This window comes from Oncorhynchus gorbuscha, unplaced genomic scaffold (genome assembly GCF_021184085.1).
Source record: "Oncorhynchus gorbuscha isolate QuinsamMale2020 ecotype Even-year unplaced genomic scaffold, OgorEven_v1.0 Un_scaffold_1390, whole genome shotgun sequence".
NCBI lineage: Eukaryota > Metazoa > Chordata > Actinopteri > Salmoniformes > Salmonidae > Oncorhynchus > Oncorhynchus gorbuscha.
Window position 1 is genome coordinate 134,726 of NW_025746180.1, and position 17,491 is coordinate 152,216.

Here is a 17,491-nt window from a genome sequence, read left to right on the forward strand (position 1 = left end):
AGTTCTTCAGTCTCCCTTGGCTTCTCAGCTGTAAGTGTTAGTTCTTCAGTCTCCCTTGGCTTCTCAGCTGTAAGTGTTAGTTCTTCAGTCTCCCTTGGCTTCTCAGCTGTAAGTGTTAGTTCTTCAGTCTCCCTTGGCTTCTCAGCTGTAAGTGTTAGTTCTTCAGTCTCCCTTGGCTTCTCAGCAGTCAGCAGTAAGTGTTAGTTCTTCAGTCTCCCTTGGCTTCTCAGCAGTCAGCAGTAAGTGTTAGTTCTTCAGTCTCCCTTGGCTTCTCAGCAGTCAGCAGTAAGTGTTAGTTCTTCAGTCTCCCTTGGCTTCTCAGCAGTCAGCAGTAAGTGTTAGTTCTTCAGTCTCCCTTGGCTTCTCAGCAGTCAGCAGTAAGTGTTAGTTCTTCAGTCTCCCTTGGCTTCTCAGCAGTCAGCAGTAAGTGTTAGTTCTTCCGTCTCCCTTGGCTTCTCAGCAGTAAGTGTTAGTTCTTCAGTCTCCCTTGGCTTCTCAGCAGTAAGTGTTAGTTCTTCAGTCTCCTTGGCTTCTCAGCAGTAAGTGTTAGTTCTTCAGTCTCCCTTGGCTTCTCAGCAGTAAGTGTTAGTTCTTCAGTCTCCTTGGCTTCTCAGCTGTAAGTGTTAGTTCTTCAGTCTCAGCAGTAAGTGTTAGTTCTTCAGTCTCCTTGGCTTCTCAGCAGTAAGTGTTAGTTCTTCAGTCTCCCTTGGCTTCTCAGCTGTAAGTGTTAGTTCTTCAGTCTCCCTTGGCTTCTCAGCTGTAAGTGTTAGTTCTTCAGTCTCCCTTGGCTTCTCAGCTGTAAGTGTTAGTTCTTCAGTCTCCCTTGGCTTCTCAGCAGTAAGTGTTAGTTCTTCAGTCTCCTTGGCTTCTCAGCAGTCAGCAGTAAGTGTTAGTTCTTCAGTCTCCCTTGGCTTCTCAGCAGTCAGCAGTAAGTGTTAGTTCTTCAGTCTCCCTTGGCTTCTCAGCAGTAAGTGTTAGTTCTTCAGTCTCCCTTGGCTTCTCAGCAGTAAGTGTTAGTTCTTCAGTCTCCCTTGGCTTCTCAGCAGTAAGTGTTAGTTCTTCAGTCTCCCTTGGCTTCTCAGCAGTAAGTGTTAGTTCTTCAGTCTCCCTTGGCTTCTCAGCTGTAAGTGTTAGTTCTTCAGTCTCCCTTGGCTTCTCAGCTGTAAGTGTTAGTTCTTCAGTCTCCCTTGGCTTCTCAGCTGTAAGTGTTAGTTCTTCAGTCTCCTTGGCTTCTCAGCTGTAAGTGTTAGTTCTTCAGTCTCCCTTGGCTTCTCAGCTGTAAGTGTTAGTTCTTCAGTCTCCCTTGGCTTCTCAGCAGTCAGCAGTAAGTGTTAGTTCTTCAGTCTCCTTGGCTTCTCAGCAGTCAGCAGTAAGTGTTAGTTCTTCAGTCTCCCTTGGCTTCTCAGCAGTCAGCAGTAAGTGTTAGTTCTTCAGTCTCCCTTGGCTTCTCAGCAGTCAGCAGTAAGTGTTAGTTCTTCAGTCTCCCTTGGCTTCTCAGCAGTCAGCAGTAAGTGTTAGTTCTTCAGTCTCCCTTGGCTTCTCAGCAGTCAGCAGTAAGTGTTAGTTCTTCAGTCTCCTTGGCTTCTCAGCAGTCAGCAGTAAGTGTTAGTTCTTCAGTCTCCCTTGGCTTCTCAGCAGTCAGCAGTAAGTGTTAGTTCTTCAGTCTCCCTTGGCTTCTCAGCAGTCAGCAGTAAGTGTTAGTTCTTCAGTCTCCCTTGGCTTCTCAGCAGTAAGTGTTAGTTCTTCAGTCTCCCTTGGCTTCTCAGCAGTAAGTGTTAGTTCTTCAGTCTCCCTTGGCTTCTCAGCAGTAAGTGTTAGTTCTTCAGTCTCCCTTGGCTTCTCAGCAGTAAGTGTTAGTTATTCAGTCTCCCTTGGCTTCTCAGCTGTAAGTGTTAGTTATTCAGTCTCCTTGGCTTCTCAGCTGTAAGTGTTAGTTCTTCAGTCTCCTTGGCTTCTCAGCTGTAAGTGTTAGTTCTTCAGTCTCCCTTGGCTTCTCAGCTGTAAGTGTTAGTTCTTCAGTCTCCTTGGCTTCTCAGCAGTCAGCAGTAAGTGTTAGTTCTTCAGTCTCCCTTGGCTTCTCAGCAGTCAGCAGTAAGTGTTAGTTCTTCAGTCTCCTTGGCTTCTCAGCAGTAAGTGTTAGTTCTTCAGTCTCCCTTGGCTTCTCAGCAGTAAGTGTTAGTTCTTCAGTCTCCCTTGGCTTCTCAGCAGTAAGTGTTAGTTCTTCAGTCTCCATTGGCTTCTCAGCAGTAAGTGTTAGTTCTTCAGTCTCCCTTGGCTTCTCAGCTGTAAGTGTTAGTTCTTCAGTCTCCTTGGCTTCTCAGCTGTAAGTGTTAGTTCTTCAGTCTCCCTTGGCTTCTCAGCTGTAAGTGTTAGTTCTTCAGTCTCCCTTGGCTTCTCAGCTGTAAGTGTTAGTTCTTCAGTCTCCTTGGCTTCTCAGCTGTAAGTGTTAGTTCTTCAGTCTCCCTTGGCTTCTCAGCAGTCAGCAGTAAGTGTTAGTTCTTCAGTCTCCCTTGGCTTCTCAGCTGTAAGTGTTAGTTCTTCAGTCTCCCTTGGCTTCTCAGCTTGGTCAGCAGTAAGTGTTAGTTCTTCAGTCTCCCTTGGCTTCTCAGCAGTCAGCAGTAAGTGTTAGTTCTTCAGTCTCCCTTGGCTTCTCAGCAGTAAGTGTTAGTTCTTCAGTCTCCCTTGGCTTCTCAGCAGTAAGTGATAGTTCTTCAGTCTCCCTTGGCTTCTCAGCTGTAAGTGTTAGTTCTTCAGTCTCCCTTGGCTTCTCAGCAGTCAGCAGTAAGTGTTAGTTCTTCAGTCTCCCTTGGCTTCTCAGCAGTCAGCAGTAAGTGTTAGTTCTTCAGTCTCCCTTGGCTTCTCAGCAGTCAGCAGTAAGTGTTAGTTCTTCAGTCTCCCTTGGCTTCTCAGCAGTCAGCAGTAAGTGTTAGTTCTTCAGTCTCCCTTGGCTTCTCAGCAGTCAGCAGTAAGTGTTAGTTCTTCAGTCTCCCTTGGCTTCTCAGCAGTCAGCAGTAAGTGTTAGTTCTTCAGTCTCCCTTGGCTTCTCAGCAGTCAGCAGTAAGTGTTAGTTCTTCAGTCTCCCTTGGCTTCTCAGCAGTCAGCAGTAAGTGTTAGTTCTTCAGTCTCCCTTGGCTTCTCAGCAGTCAGCAGTAAGTGTTAGTTCTTCAGTCTCCCTTGGCTTCTCAGCAGTAAGTGTTAGTTCTTCAGTCTCCCTTGGCTTCTCAGCAGTAAGTGTTAGTTCTTCAGTCTCCTTGGCTTCTCAGCAGTAAGTGTTAGTTCTTCAGTCTCCCTTGGCTTCTCAGCAGTAAGTGTTAGTTATTCAGTCTCCCTTGGCTTCTCAGCTGTAAGTGTTAGTTATTCAGTCTCCCTTGGCTTCTCAGCTGTAAGTGTTAGTTCTTCAGTCTCCCTTGGCTTCTCAGCTGTAAGTGTTAGTTCTTCAGTCTCCCTTGGCTTCTCAGCTGTAAGTGTTAGTTCTTCAGTCTCCCTTGGCTTCTCAGCAGTCAGCAGTAAGTGTTAGTTATTCAGTCTCCCTTGGCTTCTCAGCAGTCAGCAGTAAGTGTTAGTTCTTCAGTCTCCCTTGGCTTCTCAGCAGTAAGTGTTAGTTCTTCAGTCTCCCTTGGCTTCTCAGCAGTAAGTGTTAGTTCTTCAGTCTCCCTTGGCTTCTCAGCACTAAGTGTTAGTTCTTCAGTCTCCATTGGCTTCTCAGCAGTAAGTGTTAGTTCTTCAGTCTCCCTTGGCTTCTCAGCTGTAAGTGTTAGTTCTTCAGTCTCCCTTGGCTTCTCAGCTGTAAGTGTTAGTTCTTCAGTCTCCCTTGGCTTCTCAGCTGTAAGTGTTAGTTCTTCAGTCTCCCTTGGCTTCTCAGCTGTAAGTGTTAGTTCTTCAGTCTCCTTGGCTTCTCAGCTGTAAGTGTTAGTTCTTCAGTCTCCCTTGGCTTCTCAGCAGTCAGCAGTAAGTGTTAGTTCTTCAGTCTCCCTTGGCTTCTCAGCTGTAAGTGTTAGTTCTTCAGTCTCCCTTGGCTTCTCAGCTGTAAGTGTTAGTTCTTTTGTCTCCCTTGGCTTCTCAGCAGTCAGCAGTAAGTGTTAGTTCTTCAGTCTCCTTGGCTTCTCAGCAGTCAGCAGTAAGTGTTAGTTCTTCAGTCTCCCTTGGCTTCTCAGCAGTAAGTGTTAGTTCTTCAGTCTCCCTTGGCTTCTCAGCAGTAAGTGTTAGTTCTTCAGTCTCCTTGGCTTCTCAGCAGTAAGTGTTAGTTCTTCAGTCTCCCTTGGCTTCTCAGCAGTAAGTGTTAGTTCTTCAGTCTCCCTTGGCTTCTCAGCTGTAAGTGTTAGTTCTTCAGTCTCCCTTGGCTTCTCAGCTGTAAGTGTTAGTTCTTCAGTCTCCCTTGGCTTCTCAGCTGTAAGTGTTAGTTCTTCAGTCTCCCTTGGCTTCTCAGCTGTAAGCGGCAGTTATGTTTGTGGCCGTTTTGTCGCCAAGACGGTTCTGCCGAGTTATTTGAGGAAAGAAAGAGAGGAAGTCTCCACACCACTCTCTCACTTGAGTATCTTACCTTGTTATTTATGTATCCACTGCTAAAGCCACTTTATACCACTCAAATATCAAGCTTCTGCCTCTCTTTTTCCACCTTCTCCTTCCTTAATCCTCCACCCACTCCCTCCTCCCTCTCTGCGGATTACTTTGTCAACCACTTTGAAAAAAAGGTTGACGATACCCTCTCCTCCTCCACTCAGCCTATTGAGTCCACTGGTCTCACTCACACAGAACTACCCTACACCTTTACCTCTTTCTCCCCTCTCGCTCCAGATGACAGCCTGCGACTAGTGAGGTCTGGCCGCTCGACCCCATCCCCTTCTTTCTTCTCCAAGACAATCTCTGGAGACCTCCTCCCATTCCTCACTTCCCTCATCCCTGACCACTGGCTGCGCACCCTATGACTTCAAAATGGCCAGAGTCACTCCCCTCCTCAAGAAATCAAAACTCCTCCCATTCCTCACTTCCCTCATCCCTGACCACTGGCTGCGCACCCTATGACTTCAAAATGGCCAGAGTCACTCCCCTCCTCAAGAAATCAAAACTCGACTCATCTGACATCTAAAACTACAGACCTTTATCCCTTCTTTCTTTTCTCTCTAAAACACTTGAGCATCTCTGACCGACTCTCTCAGAACGATCTTCTGGACCCTAACCAGTCAGGCCTCAAGACAGGTCACTCAACACGATTCTGCTCTCCTCTGTGTCACAGAGGATCTTCTGGACCCTAACCAGTCAGGCCTCAAGATGGGTCACTCAACACGATTCTGCTCTCCTCTGTGTCACAGAGGATCTTCTGGACCCTAACCAGTCAGGCTTCAAGACTGGTCATTCAAATAGTCCCAGGGTCTATCAGATCCTCCTCTCCACCCTCTCAGGGCTGGGTGTCTCAGGCTTTATCAGATCCTCCTCTCCACCCTCTCAGGGCTGGGTGTCTCAGACTCTATCAGATCCTCCTCTCCACCCTCTCAGGGCTGGGTGTCTCAGGCTCTATCAGATCCTCCTCTCCACCCTCTCAGGGCTGGGTGTCTCAGGCTCTATCAGATCCTCCTCTCCACCCTCTCAGGGCTGGGAGTCTCAGGCTCTATCAGATCCTCCTCTCCACTCTCTCAGGGCTGGGTGTCTCAGACTCTATCAGATCCTCCTCTCCACCCTCTCAGGGCTGGGTGTCTCAGGCTCTATCAGATCCTCCTCTCCACCCTCTCAGGGCTGGGTGTCGCAGGCTCTATCAGATCCTCCTCTCCACCCTCTCAGGGCTGGGAGTCTCAGGCTCTATCAGATCCTCCTCTCCACTCTCTCAGGGCTGGGTGTCTCAGACTCTATCAGATCCTCCTCTCCACCCTCTCAGGGCTGGGTGTCTCAGGCTCTATCAGATCCTCCTCTCCACCCTCTCAGGCCTGGGCGTATCAGGCTCCACCCTCAGGGCTGGGCGTCTCAGGCGTCTCAGGTTCTCCACACTACTGGATTGCATCCTACCTGGCAGGCCGCTCCTACCAGGTGATGTGGAGAGGATCTGTGTCCGCACCACGTACTCTCTCTACTGGTGTCCCCCAGGGCTCGGTTCTAGGCCCTCTCCTCTTCTCTCCATACACCAAGTCACTCAGCTCCGTCATATCCTCACATGGTCTCTCCTATTATTGCTATGCAGATGACACAACTACTTTTCTCCTTAACCCCTTCTGACACCCAGGTGGCGACACGCTTCTCATATATCTCAGCTTGGATGTCGGTCCTCCACCTCAGCCTCGACAATACGGAATTGCTCTTCCTCTCCATCCCAGTTGACTCCACAGTGTCGCCCTCCCAGAGTGAAAAGAACCTTGGCGTGACCCTGGACAGCACCCTGTCGTTCTCTGCAAACATCAAAGCAGTGACCCATTCTTGCAGGTTCATCTTCTACAACATCTGTAGAGTACGACCTTCCCTCACAAAGGAAGCGGCGCAGGTCCTAATCGAGGCACTTGTCCTCTCCCGTCTGGACTACTGCAACTCACTGTTGGCTGGGCTCTCCACTTGTGCCATCCCACCCCTACGGGAGGGCAGCTCCCACTCAGCCCAGTCCAAGCTCTTCTCTCCCGCTCAGCCCAGTCCAAGCTCTTCTCTCCTACTCAGCCCACTCAGCCCAGTCCAAGCTCTTCTCTCCCGCTCAGCCCAGTCCAAGCTCTTCTCCCACTCAGCCCAGTCAGCCCAGTCCAAGCTCTTCTCTCCCGCTCAGCCCAGTCCAAGCTCTTCTCTCCCGCTCAGCCCAGTCCAAGCTCTTCTCCCACTCAGCCCAGTCAGCCCAGTCCAAGCTCTTCTCTCCCACTCAGCCCAGTCCAAGCTCTTCTCTCCCGCTCAGCCCAGTCCAAGCTCTTCTCCCACTCAGCCCAGTCCAAGCTCTTCTCTCCCACTCAGCCCAGTCCAAGCTCTTCTCTCCCACTCTTCTCTCCCACTCATCTGAATATACTAACTACTGTGATATGTGGTTGTCTCACCTAGCTATCTGAATATACTAACTACTGTGATATGTGGTTGTCTCACCTAGCTATCTGAATATACTAACTACTGTGATATGTGGTTGTCTCACCTAGCTATCTGAATATACTAACTACTGTGATATGTGGTTGTCTCACCTAGCTATCTGAATATACTAACTACTGTGATATGTGGTTGTCTCACCTAGCTATCTGAATATACTAACTACTGTGATATGTGGTTGTCTCACCTAGCTATCTGAATATACTAACTACTGTGATATGTGGTTGTCTCACCTAGCTATCTGAAGATGAATATACTAACTACTGTGATATGTGGTTGTCTCACCTAGCTATCTGAAGATGAATATACTAACTACTGTGATATGTGGTTGTCCCACCTAGCTATCTGAATATACTAACTACTGTGATATGTGGTTGTCCCACCTAGCTATCTGAATATACTAACTACTGTGATATGTGGTTGTCCCACCTAGCTATCTGAATATACTAACTACTGTGATATGTGGTTGTCTCACCTAGCTATCTGAATATACTAACTACTGTGATATGTGGTTGTCCCACCTAGCTATCTGAAGATGAATATACTAACTACTGTGATATGTGGTTGTCTCACCTAGCTATCTGAAGATGAATATACTAACTACTGTGATATGTGCTTGTCCCACCTAGCTATCTGAATATACTAACTACTGGGATATGTGGTTGTCTCACCTAGCTATCTGAATATACTAACTACTGTGATATGTGGTTGTCTCACCTAGCTATCTGAATATACTAACTACTGTGATATGTGGTTGTCCCACCTAGCTATCTGAATATACTAACTACTGTGATATGTGGTTGTCCCACCTAGCTATCTGAATATACTAACTACTGTGATATGTGGTTGTCTCACCTAGCTATCTGAATATACTAACTACTGTGATATGTGGTTGTCCCACCTAGCTATCTGAATATACTAACTACTGTGATATGTGGTTGTCTCACCTAGCTATCTGAATATACTAACTACTGTGATATGTGGTTGTCCCACCTAGCTATCTGAATATACTAACTACTGTGATATGTGGTTGTCCCACCTAGCTATCTGAATATACTAACTACTGTGATATGTGGTTGTCTCACCTAGCTATCTGAATATACTAACTACTGTGATATGTGGTTGTCCCACCTAGCTATCTGAATATACTAACTACTGTGATATGTGGTTGTCTCACCTAGCTATCTGAATATACTAACTACTGTGATATGTGGTTGTCCCACCTAGCTATCTGAATATACTAACTACTGTGATATGTGGTTGTCCCACCTAGCTATCTGAATATACTAACTACTGTGATATGTGGTTGTCTCACCTAGCTATCTGAATATACTAACTACTGTGATATGTGGTTGTCCACCTAGCTATCTGAATATACTAACTACTGTGATATGTGGTTGTCTCACCTAGCTATCTGAATATACTAACTACTGTGATATGTGGTTGTCCCACCTAGCTATCTGAATATACTAACTACTGTGATATGTGGTTGTCCCACCTAGCTATCTGAATATACTAACTACTGTGATATGTGGTTGTCCCACCTAGCTATCTGATGATGAATATACTAACTACTGTAATATGTGGTTGTCCACCTAGCTATCTGAATATACTAACTACTGTGATATGTGGTTGTCCCACCTAGCTATCTGAAGATGAATATACTAACTACTGTAATATGTGGTTGTCCCACCTAGCTATCTGAAGATGAATATACTAACTACTGTAATATGTGGTTGTCCACCTAGCTATCTGAATATACTAACTACTGTGATATGTGGTTGTCCCACCTAGCTATCTGAATATACTAACTACTGTAATATGTGGTTGTCTCACCTAGCTATCTGAATATACTAACTACTGTGATATGTGGTTGTCCCACCTAGCTATCTGATGATGAATATACTAACTACTGTAATATGTGGTTGTCTCACCTAGCTATCTGAATATACTAACTACTGTAATATGTGGTTGTCCCACCTAGCTATCTGAATATACTAACTACTGTAATATGTGGTTGTCCACCTAGCTATCTGATGATGAAAGCACTAACTGTAAGGTGCTCTGGATAAGAGCTTTTGCTAAATGACTAACATGTAATAATCTATGTGATGCTGTGAGTGTTGTTGTGGCTCATTGCTGTCTACTCCTCTTCTCTCATCTCCTTTCCTCTCTCATCTCCTCTCTCATCTCCTCTCTGTACTCCTCTCATCTCCATCATCTCCTCCCTGTCTCCTCACTCCTTTCATCACCTCCTCCTCTCCTCTCCTTTCCTTTCATCGCCTCCTCCTCTCCTTTCCTCCTCTCTCCTCCTCTCCTCCCCTCTTCCAGAAAGGCTTCACTCCCCTCCATGTTGCAGCTAAGTATGGGAAGATGGAAGTGGCCAACCTTCTGCTGCAGAGACACACTGCGCCCGATGCAGCTGGGAAGGTACCGTAGTCACCATGGAAACAGGGATGAGCTAGTCTGGTAGTCAGTAGTGCATCTCACTGATAGTAATAGTAACGTACAGCACAAATAGTTCTCACTGATGTCATATGAGTTATTCTCATATTGGTTCATTATAATGTAACTACACATCAGTATTCTTGCAGTGCTACGAACCAGGTTTCCATCCAACCTTTTTAATTTGTCGGTAAAATGTGTTATTTGAGAAATGGCGGTGAAAACGCCTTTTGTGTGCAAATATTGATTAACCATCACATGGAAGGAAGCTTGGGAGTCACGCGATGATATGTTGTGTGGTCCTCCCACTACGACTCCGGCTTGGAGCTACGCCATGATATGTTGTGTGGTCCTCCCACTACGACTCCAGCTTGGAGCTACGTGATGATATGTTGTGTGGTCCTCCCACTACGACTCCAGCTTGGAGCTACGAGATGATATGTTGTGTGGTCCTCCCACTACGACTCCGGCTTGGAGCTACGTGATGATATGTTGTGTGGTCCTCCCACTACGACTCCGGCTTGGAGCTACGTGATGATATGTTGTGTGGTCCTCCCACTACGACTCCGGCTTGGAGCTACGCGATGATATGTTGTGTGGTCCTCCCACTACGACTCCGGCTTGGAGCTACGCGATGATATGTTGTGTGGTCCTCCCACTACGACTCCGGCTTGGAGCTACGTGATGATATGTTGTGTGGTCCTCCCACTACGACTCCGGCTTGGAGCTACGCCATGATATGTTGTGTGGTCCTCCCACTACGACTCCGGCTTGGAGCTACGCGATGATATGTTGTGTGGTCCTCCCACTACGACTCCGGCTTGGAGCTACGCGATGATATGTTGTGTGGTCCTCCCACTACGACTCCGGCTTGGAGCTACGTGATGATATGTTGTGTGGTCCTCCCACTACGACTCCGGCTTGGAGCTACGCCATGATATGTTGTGTGGTCCTCCCACTACGACTCCGGCTTGGAGCTACGCGATGATATGTTGTGTGGTCCTCCCACTACGACTCTTTCATTTGATTATTAGCTGGATGAAGAAACTGTATGAATGAAGGTCCATTATCATGTATACAGTTTGGATTTGGTTTGACTCATTTAGAAGTAGATTGAGGTTGGATTTGGTTTGACTCATTTAGAAGTAGATTGAGGTTGGATTTGGTTTGACTCATTTAGAAGTAGATTGAGGTTGGATTTGGTTTGACTCATTTACATTTACATGGCTCTGATCCAGAGCCACTACATTTACACTACATTTTACATTTAAGTCATTTAGCAGACGCTCTTATCCAGAGCGACTTACAAATTGGTGCATTCACCTTATGACATCCAGTGGAACAGTCACTTTACAATAGTGCATCTAAATCTTAAAGGGGGGGGGGGGTGAGAAGGATTACTTTATCCTATCCTAGGTATTCCTTAAAGAGGTGGGGTTTCAGGTGTCTCCGGAAGGTGGTGATTGACATTTAGAAGTAGATTGAGTTTGTTTCCCCAACATGTGTTTGACACCCCTGCTCTAGAGAGAGAAGCCCCTGTTATGGTGCTGAAACACTCTGATCAATATAACATCAAATCAAATCCATTTATAAAGCTCTTCTTAGATCAGCTGATATCTCAAAGTGCTGTACAGAAACCCAGGCTAAAACCACAAACAGCAAACAATGCAGGTGTAGAAGCACGGTGGCTAGGAAAAACTCCCTAGAAAGGCTGGAGCCTAGGACGAAACCTAGAGAGGAACCAGGCTATGAGGGGTGGCCAGTCCTCTTCTGGCTGTGCCGGGTGGAGATTATAACAGAACATGGCCAAGATGTTCAAATGTTCATAAATGACCAGCAGGGTCAAATAATAATAATCACAGTGGTTGTCGAGGATGCAACAAGTCAGCACCTCAGGAGTAAATGTCAGTTGGATTTTCATAGCCGATCACTAAGAGTATCTCTACCACTCCTGCTGTCTTTAGAGAGTTGAAAACAGCAGGTCTGGGACAGGTAGCACGTCCGGTGAACAGGTCAGGGTTCCATAGCCGCAGGCAGAACAGTTGAAACTGCAGCAGCACGGCCAGGTGGACTGGCGACAGCAAGGAGTCATCATGCCAGGTAGTCCTGAGGCATGGTCCTAGGGCTCAGGTCCTCCGAGAGAGAGAAAGAAAGAGAGAATTAGAGAGAGCATACTTAAATTCACACAGGACACCGGATAAGACAGGAGAAGTACTCCAGATATAACAGACTGACCCTAGCCCCCAGACACAAACTACTGCAACATAAATACTGGAGGCTGAGACAGGAGGGGTCAGGAGACACTGTGGCCCCATCCGATATTACCCCCGGACAGGGCCAAACAGGAAGGATATAACCCCACCCACATTGCCAAAGCACAGCACCCACACCACTAGAGGGATATCTTGGTCCGAGACTGAACATGTCTTTATTCAACGGACAAAGACAGTATTGGAATTGTTCTAACTGATTTATATTTCAACCACTTCAGATCCCAGTTTGTCATCCTTCCACTGTGTTGGGCTAAGTGCCTCCACCTTCAGTCCAACACTAATGCAGCTATGTATGCCGTTTCTATAGAGTGGTCTAACTCCCCTACATGTAGCTGCTCACTATGACAACCAGAAAGTGGCTCTGCTGCTGCTGGACCAGGGAGCTTCACCACACGCTGCTGCCAAGGTAGGTATCAATTACACATTTACACCACAGCAGACGCTCTTATCCAGAGCCACTTACAGGATATTACCCTCCTCTGTGGCGTAATATGTTCTGTCTGTGGTGTAGAATGGGTACCCTCCTCTGTGGTGTAGAATGGGTACCCTCCTCTGTGGTGTAGAATGGGTACCCTCCTCTGTGGTGTAGAATGGGTACCCTCCTCTGTGGTGTAATATGTTCTGTCTGTGTTGTAGAATGGGTACCCTCCTCTGTGGTGTAGAATGGGTACCCTCCTCTGTGTTGTAGAATGGGTACCCTCCTCTGTGGTGTAGAATGGGTACCCTCCTCTGTGGTGTAGAATGGGTACCCTCCTCTGTGGTGTAGAATGGGTACCCTCCTCTGTGGCGTAATATGTTCTGTCTGTGGTGTAGAATGGGTACCCTCCTCTGTGGTGTAGAATGGGTACCCTCCTCTGTGGTGTAGAATGGGTACCCTCCTCTGTGGTGTAATATGTTCTGTCTGTGTTGTAGAATGGGTACCCTCCTCTGTGGTGTAGAATGGGTACCCTCCTCTGTGGTGTAGAATGGGTACCCTCCTCTGTGGTGTAATATGTTCTGTCTGTGTTGTAGAATGGGTACCCTCCTCTGTGGTGTAGAATGGGTACCCTCCTCTGTGTTGTAGAATGGGTACCCTCCTCTGTGGTGTAGAATGGGTACCCTCCTCTGTGTTGTAATATGTTGTGTCTGTGGTGTAGAATGGGTACCCTCCTCTGTGGTGTCATATGTTCTGTCTGTGTTGTAGAATGGGTACCCTCCTCTGTGGTGTAGAATGGGTACCCTCCTCTGTGGTGTAGAATGGGTACCCTCCTCTGTGGTGTAATATGTTCTGTCTGTGGTGTAGAATGGGTACCCTCCTCTGTGGTGTAGAATGGGTACCCTCCTCTGTGGTGTAATATGTTCTGTCTGTGATGTAGAATGGGTACCCTCCTCTGTGTTGTCATATGTTCTGTCTGTGGTGTAGAATGGGTACCCTCCTCTGTGGTGTAGAATGGGTACCCTCCTCTGTGGTGTAATATGTTCTGTCTGTGTTGTAGAATGGGTACCCTCCTCTGTGGTGTAGAATGGGTACCCTCCTCTGTGGTGTAGAATGGGTACCCTCCTCTGTGGTGTAATATGTTCTGTCTGTGGTGTAGAATGGGTACCCTCCTCTGTGGTGTAGAATGGGTACCCTCCTCTGTGGTGTAATATGTTCTGTCTGTGGTGTAGAATGGGTACCCTCCTCTGTGGTGTCATATGTTCTGTCTGTGGTGTAGAATGGGTACCCTCCTCTGTGTTGTAGAATGGGTACCCTCCTCTGTGGTGTAGAATGGGTACCCTCCTCTGTGGTGTAGAATGGGTACCCTCCTTTGTGTTGTCATATGTTCTGTCTGTGTTGTAGAATGGGTACCCTCCTCTGTGTCGTAATATGTTCTGTCTGTGGTGTAGAATGGGTACCCTCCTCTGTGGTGTAGAATGGGTACCCTCCTCTGTGGTGTAGAATGGGTACCCTCCTCTGTGGTGTAGAATGGGTACCCTCCTCTGTGGTGTAATATGTTCTGTCTGTGTTGTAGAATGGGTACCCTCCTCTGTGGTGTAGAATGGGTACCCTCCTCTGTGTTGTAGAATGGGTACCCTCCTCTGTGTCGTAATATGTTCTGTCTGTGGTGTAGAATGGGTACCCTCCTCTGTGGTGTAGAATGGGTACCCTCCTCTGTGGTGTAGAATGGGTACCCTCTTCTGTGGTGTAGAATGGGTACCCTCCTCTGTGGTGTAGAATGGGTACCCTCCTCTGTGGCGTAATATGTTCTGTCTGTGGTGTAGAATGGGTACCCTCCTCTGTGGTGTAGAATGGGTACCCTCCTCTGTGGTGTAGAATGGGTACCCTCCTCTGTGGTGTAATATGTTCTGTCTGTGTTGTAGAATGGGTACCCTCCTCTGTGGTGTAGAATGGGTACCCTCCTCTGTGGTGTAGAATGGGTACCCTCCTCTGTGGTGTAATATGTTCTGTCTGTGTTGTAGAATGGGTACCCTCCTCTGTGGTGTAGAATGGGTACCCTCCTCTGTGTTGTAGAATGGGTACCCTCCTCTGTGGTGTAGAATGGGTACCCTCCTCTGTGTTGTAATATGTTCTGTCTGTGGTGTAGAATGGGTACCCTCCTCTGTGGTGTCATATGTTCTGTCTGTGTTGTAGAATGGGTACCCTCCTCTGTGGTGTAGAATGGGTACCCTCCTCTGTGGTGTAGAATGGGTACCCTCCTCTGTGGTGTAATATGTTCTGTCTGTGGTGTAGAATGGGTACCCTCCTCTGTGGTGTAGAATGGGTACCCTCCTCTGTGGTGTAATATGTTCTGTCTGTGATGTAGAATGGGTACCCTCCTCTGTGTTGTCATATGTTCTGTCTGTGGTGTAGAATGGGTACCCTCCTCTGTGGTGTAGAATGGGTACCCTCCTCTGTGGTGTAATATGTTCTGTCTGTGTTGTAGAATGGGTACCCTCCTCTGTGGTGTAGAATGGGTACCCTCCTCTGTGGTGTAGAATGGGTACCCTCCTCTGTGGTGTAATATGTTCTGTCTGTGGTGTAGAATGGGTACCCTCCTCTGTGGTGTAGAATGGGTACCCTCCTCTGTGGTGTAATATGTTCTGTCTGTGGTGTAGAATGGGTACCCTCCTCTGTGGTGTCATATGTTCTGTCTGTGGTGTAGAATGGGTACCCTCCTCTGTGTTGTAGAATGGGTACCCTCCTCTGTGGTGTAGAATGGGTACCCTCCTCTGTGGTGTAGAATGGGTACCCTCCTTTGTGTTGTCATATGTTCTGTCTGTGTTGTAGAATGGGTACCCTCCTCTGTGTCGTAATATGTTCTGTCTGTGGTGTAGAATGGGTACCCTCCTCTGTGGTGTAGAATGGGTACCCTCCTCTGTGGTGTAGAATGGGTACCCTCCTCTGTGTTGTAGAATGGGTACCCTCCTCTGTGGTGTAGAATGGGTACCCTCCTTTGTGGTGTAGAATGGGTACCCTCCTCTGTGGTGTAGAATGGGTACCCTCCTCTGTGGTGTAATATGTTCTGTCTGTGGTGTAGAATGGGTACCCTCCTCTGTGGTGTAGAATGGGTACCCTCCTCTGTGGTGTAGAATGGGTACCCTCCTCTGTGGTGTCATATGTTCTGTATGTGGTGTAGAATGGGTACCATCCTCTGTGGTGTAGAATGGGTACCCTCCTCTGTTGTGTAGAATGGGTACCCTCCTCTGTTGTGTAGAATGGGTACCCTCCTCTGTTGTGTAGAATGGGTACCCTCCTCTGTGGTGTAATATGTTCTGTCTGTGGTGTAGAATGGGTACCCTCCTCTGTGGTGTAGAATGGGTACCCTCCTCTGTGGTGTAATATGTTCTGTCTGTGGTGTAGAATGGGTACCCTCCTCTGTGGTGTAGAATGGGTACCCTCCTCTGTGGTGTAGAATGGGTACCCTCCTCTGTGGTGTAGAATGGGTACCCTCCTCTGTGGTGTCATATGTTCTGTATGTGGTGTAGAATGGGTACCCTCCTCTGTGGTGTAGAATGGGTACCCTCCTCTGTGGTGTCATATGTTCTGTCTGTGGTGTAGAATGGGTACCATCCTCTGTGGTGTAGAATGGGTACCCTCCTCTGTGGTGTAGAATGGGTACCCTCCTCTGTGGTGTAGAATGGGTACCCTCCTCTGTGGTGTCATATGTTCTGTATGTGGTGTAGAATGGGTACCCTCCTCTGTGGTGTAGAATGGGTACCCTCCTCTGTGTTGTCATATGTTCTGTCTTTGGAGTAGAATGGGTACCCTCCTCTGTGGTGTAGAATGGGTACCCTCCTCTGTGGTGTAGAATGGGTACCCTCCTCTGTGGTGTAATATGTTCTGTCTGTGTTGTAGAATGGCTATACTCCACTCCACATCGCGGCTAAGAAGAACCAGATGGAGATTGCCACGACGCTGCTGGAGTACGGAGCCGACACCAACTCTATGACACGTCAGGGCATCACACCGCTGCACCTGGCCTCTCAGGAGGGCAACGTAGACATCGTTACCCTGCTACTGGCCAGGGAAGCCACCATCAGCTTGGGCAACAAGGTGAGGGTCAGGGGTCAGGTGTTAGGGTTGTCCTGAGTTGTAATGTGGTATGTCCTGTCATGTGTTCTAATGTGGTATGTCCTGTCATGTGTTCTAATGTGGTATGTCCTGTCCTGTGTTCTAATGTGGTATGTCCTGTCCTGTGTTCTAATGTGGTATGTCCTGTCCTGTGTTCTAATGTGGTATGCCCTGTCCTGTGTTCTCATGTGGTATGTCCTGTCCTGTGTTCTAATGTGGTATGTCCTATCCTGTGTTCTAATGTGGTATGTCCTGTCCTGTCCTTTGTTCTAATGTGGTATGTACTGTCCTGTGTTCTAATGTGGTATGTCCTAATCTGCGTTCTAATGTGGTATGTCCTGTCCTGTGTCCTGTCCTGTGTTCTAATGTGGTATGTCATATCCTGTGTTGTAATGTGGTATGTCCTGTCCTGTGTTCTAATGTGGTATGTCCTAACCTGTGTTCTAATGTGGTATGTCCTGTCCTGTGTTCTAATGTGGTATGTCCTAACCTGCGTTCTAATGTGGTATGTCCTGTCCTGTGTCCTGTCCTGTGTTCTAATGTGGTATGTCCTGTCCTGTGTTGTAATGTGGTATGTCCTGTCCTGTGTTCTAATGTGGTATGTCCTGTCCTGTCCTGTGTTCTAATGGGGTATGTCCTGTCCTGTGTTCTAATGTGGTATATCCTGTCCTGTGTTCTAATGTGGTATGTCCTATCCTGTGTTCTAATGTGGTATGTCCTGTCCTGTGTCCTGTCCTTTGTTCTAATGTGGTATGTCCTATCCTGTGTTCTAATGTGGTATGTCCTGTCCTGTGTCCTGTCCTGTGTTCTAATGTGGTATGTCATGTCCTGTGTCCTGTCCTGTGTTCTAATGTGGTATGTCCTGTGTTCTAATGTGGTATGTCCTGTTTTCTAATGTGGTATGTCCTGTCCTGTGTTCTAATGGGGTATGTCCTGTCCTGTGGTCTAATGTGGTATATCCTGTCCTGTGTTCTAATGTGGTATGTCCTATCCTGTGTTCTAATGTGGTATGTCCTGTCCTGTGTCCTGTCCTTTGTTCTAATATGGTATGTCCTATCCTGTGTTCTAATGTGGTATGTCCTGTCCTGTGTCCTGTCCTGTGTTCTAATGTGGTATGTCATGTCCTGTGTCCTATCCTGTGTTCTAATGTGGTATGTCCTGTGTTCTAATGTGGTATGTCCTGTGTTCTAATGTGGTATGTGTT

General features: G+C 47.4%; 1 protein-coding gene across 1 annotated transcript in view; it reads left to right on the forward strand.

The window, feature by feature from the left end:
* Nucleotides 1-16,269, forward strand: part of LOC124022438 (ankyrin-3-like) — a gene marked incomplete at its 3' end in the record, with an annotated part of 124,621 nt that extends 108,352 nt beyond the window's left edge. Inside the window, 3 exon segments of the mRNA XM_046337363.1 lie at nucleotides 9,370-9,468; nucleotides 12,064-12,162; nucleotides 16,072-16,269. Coding sequence (XP_046193319.1) covers nucleotides 9,370-9,468; nucleotides 12,064-12,162; nucleotides 16,072-16,269 — 396 coding nt within the window.
* Between the last annotated feature and the right edge of the window lie 1,222 nt (nucleotides 16,270-17,491).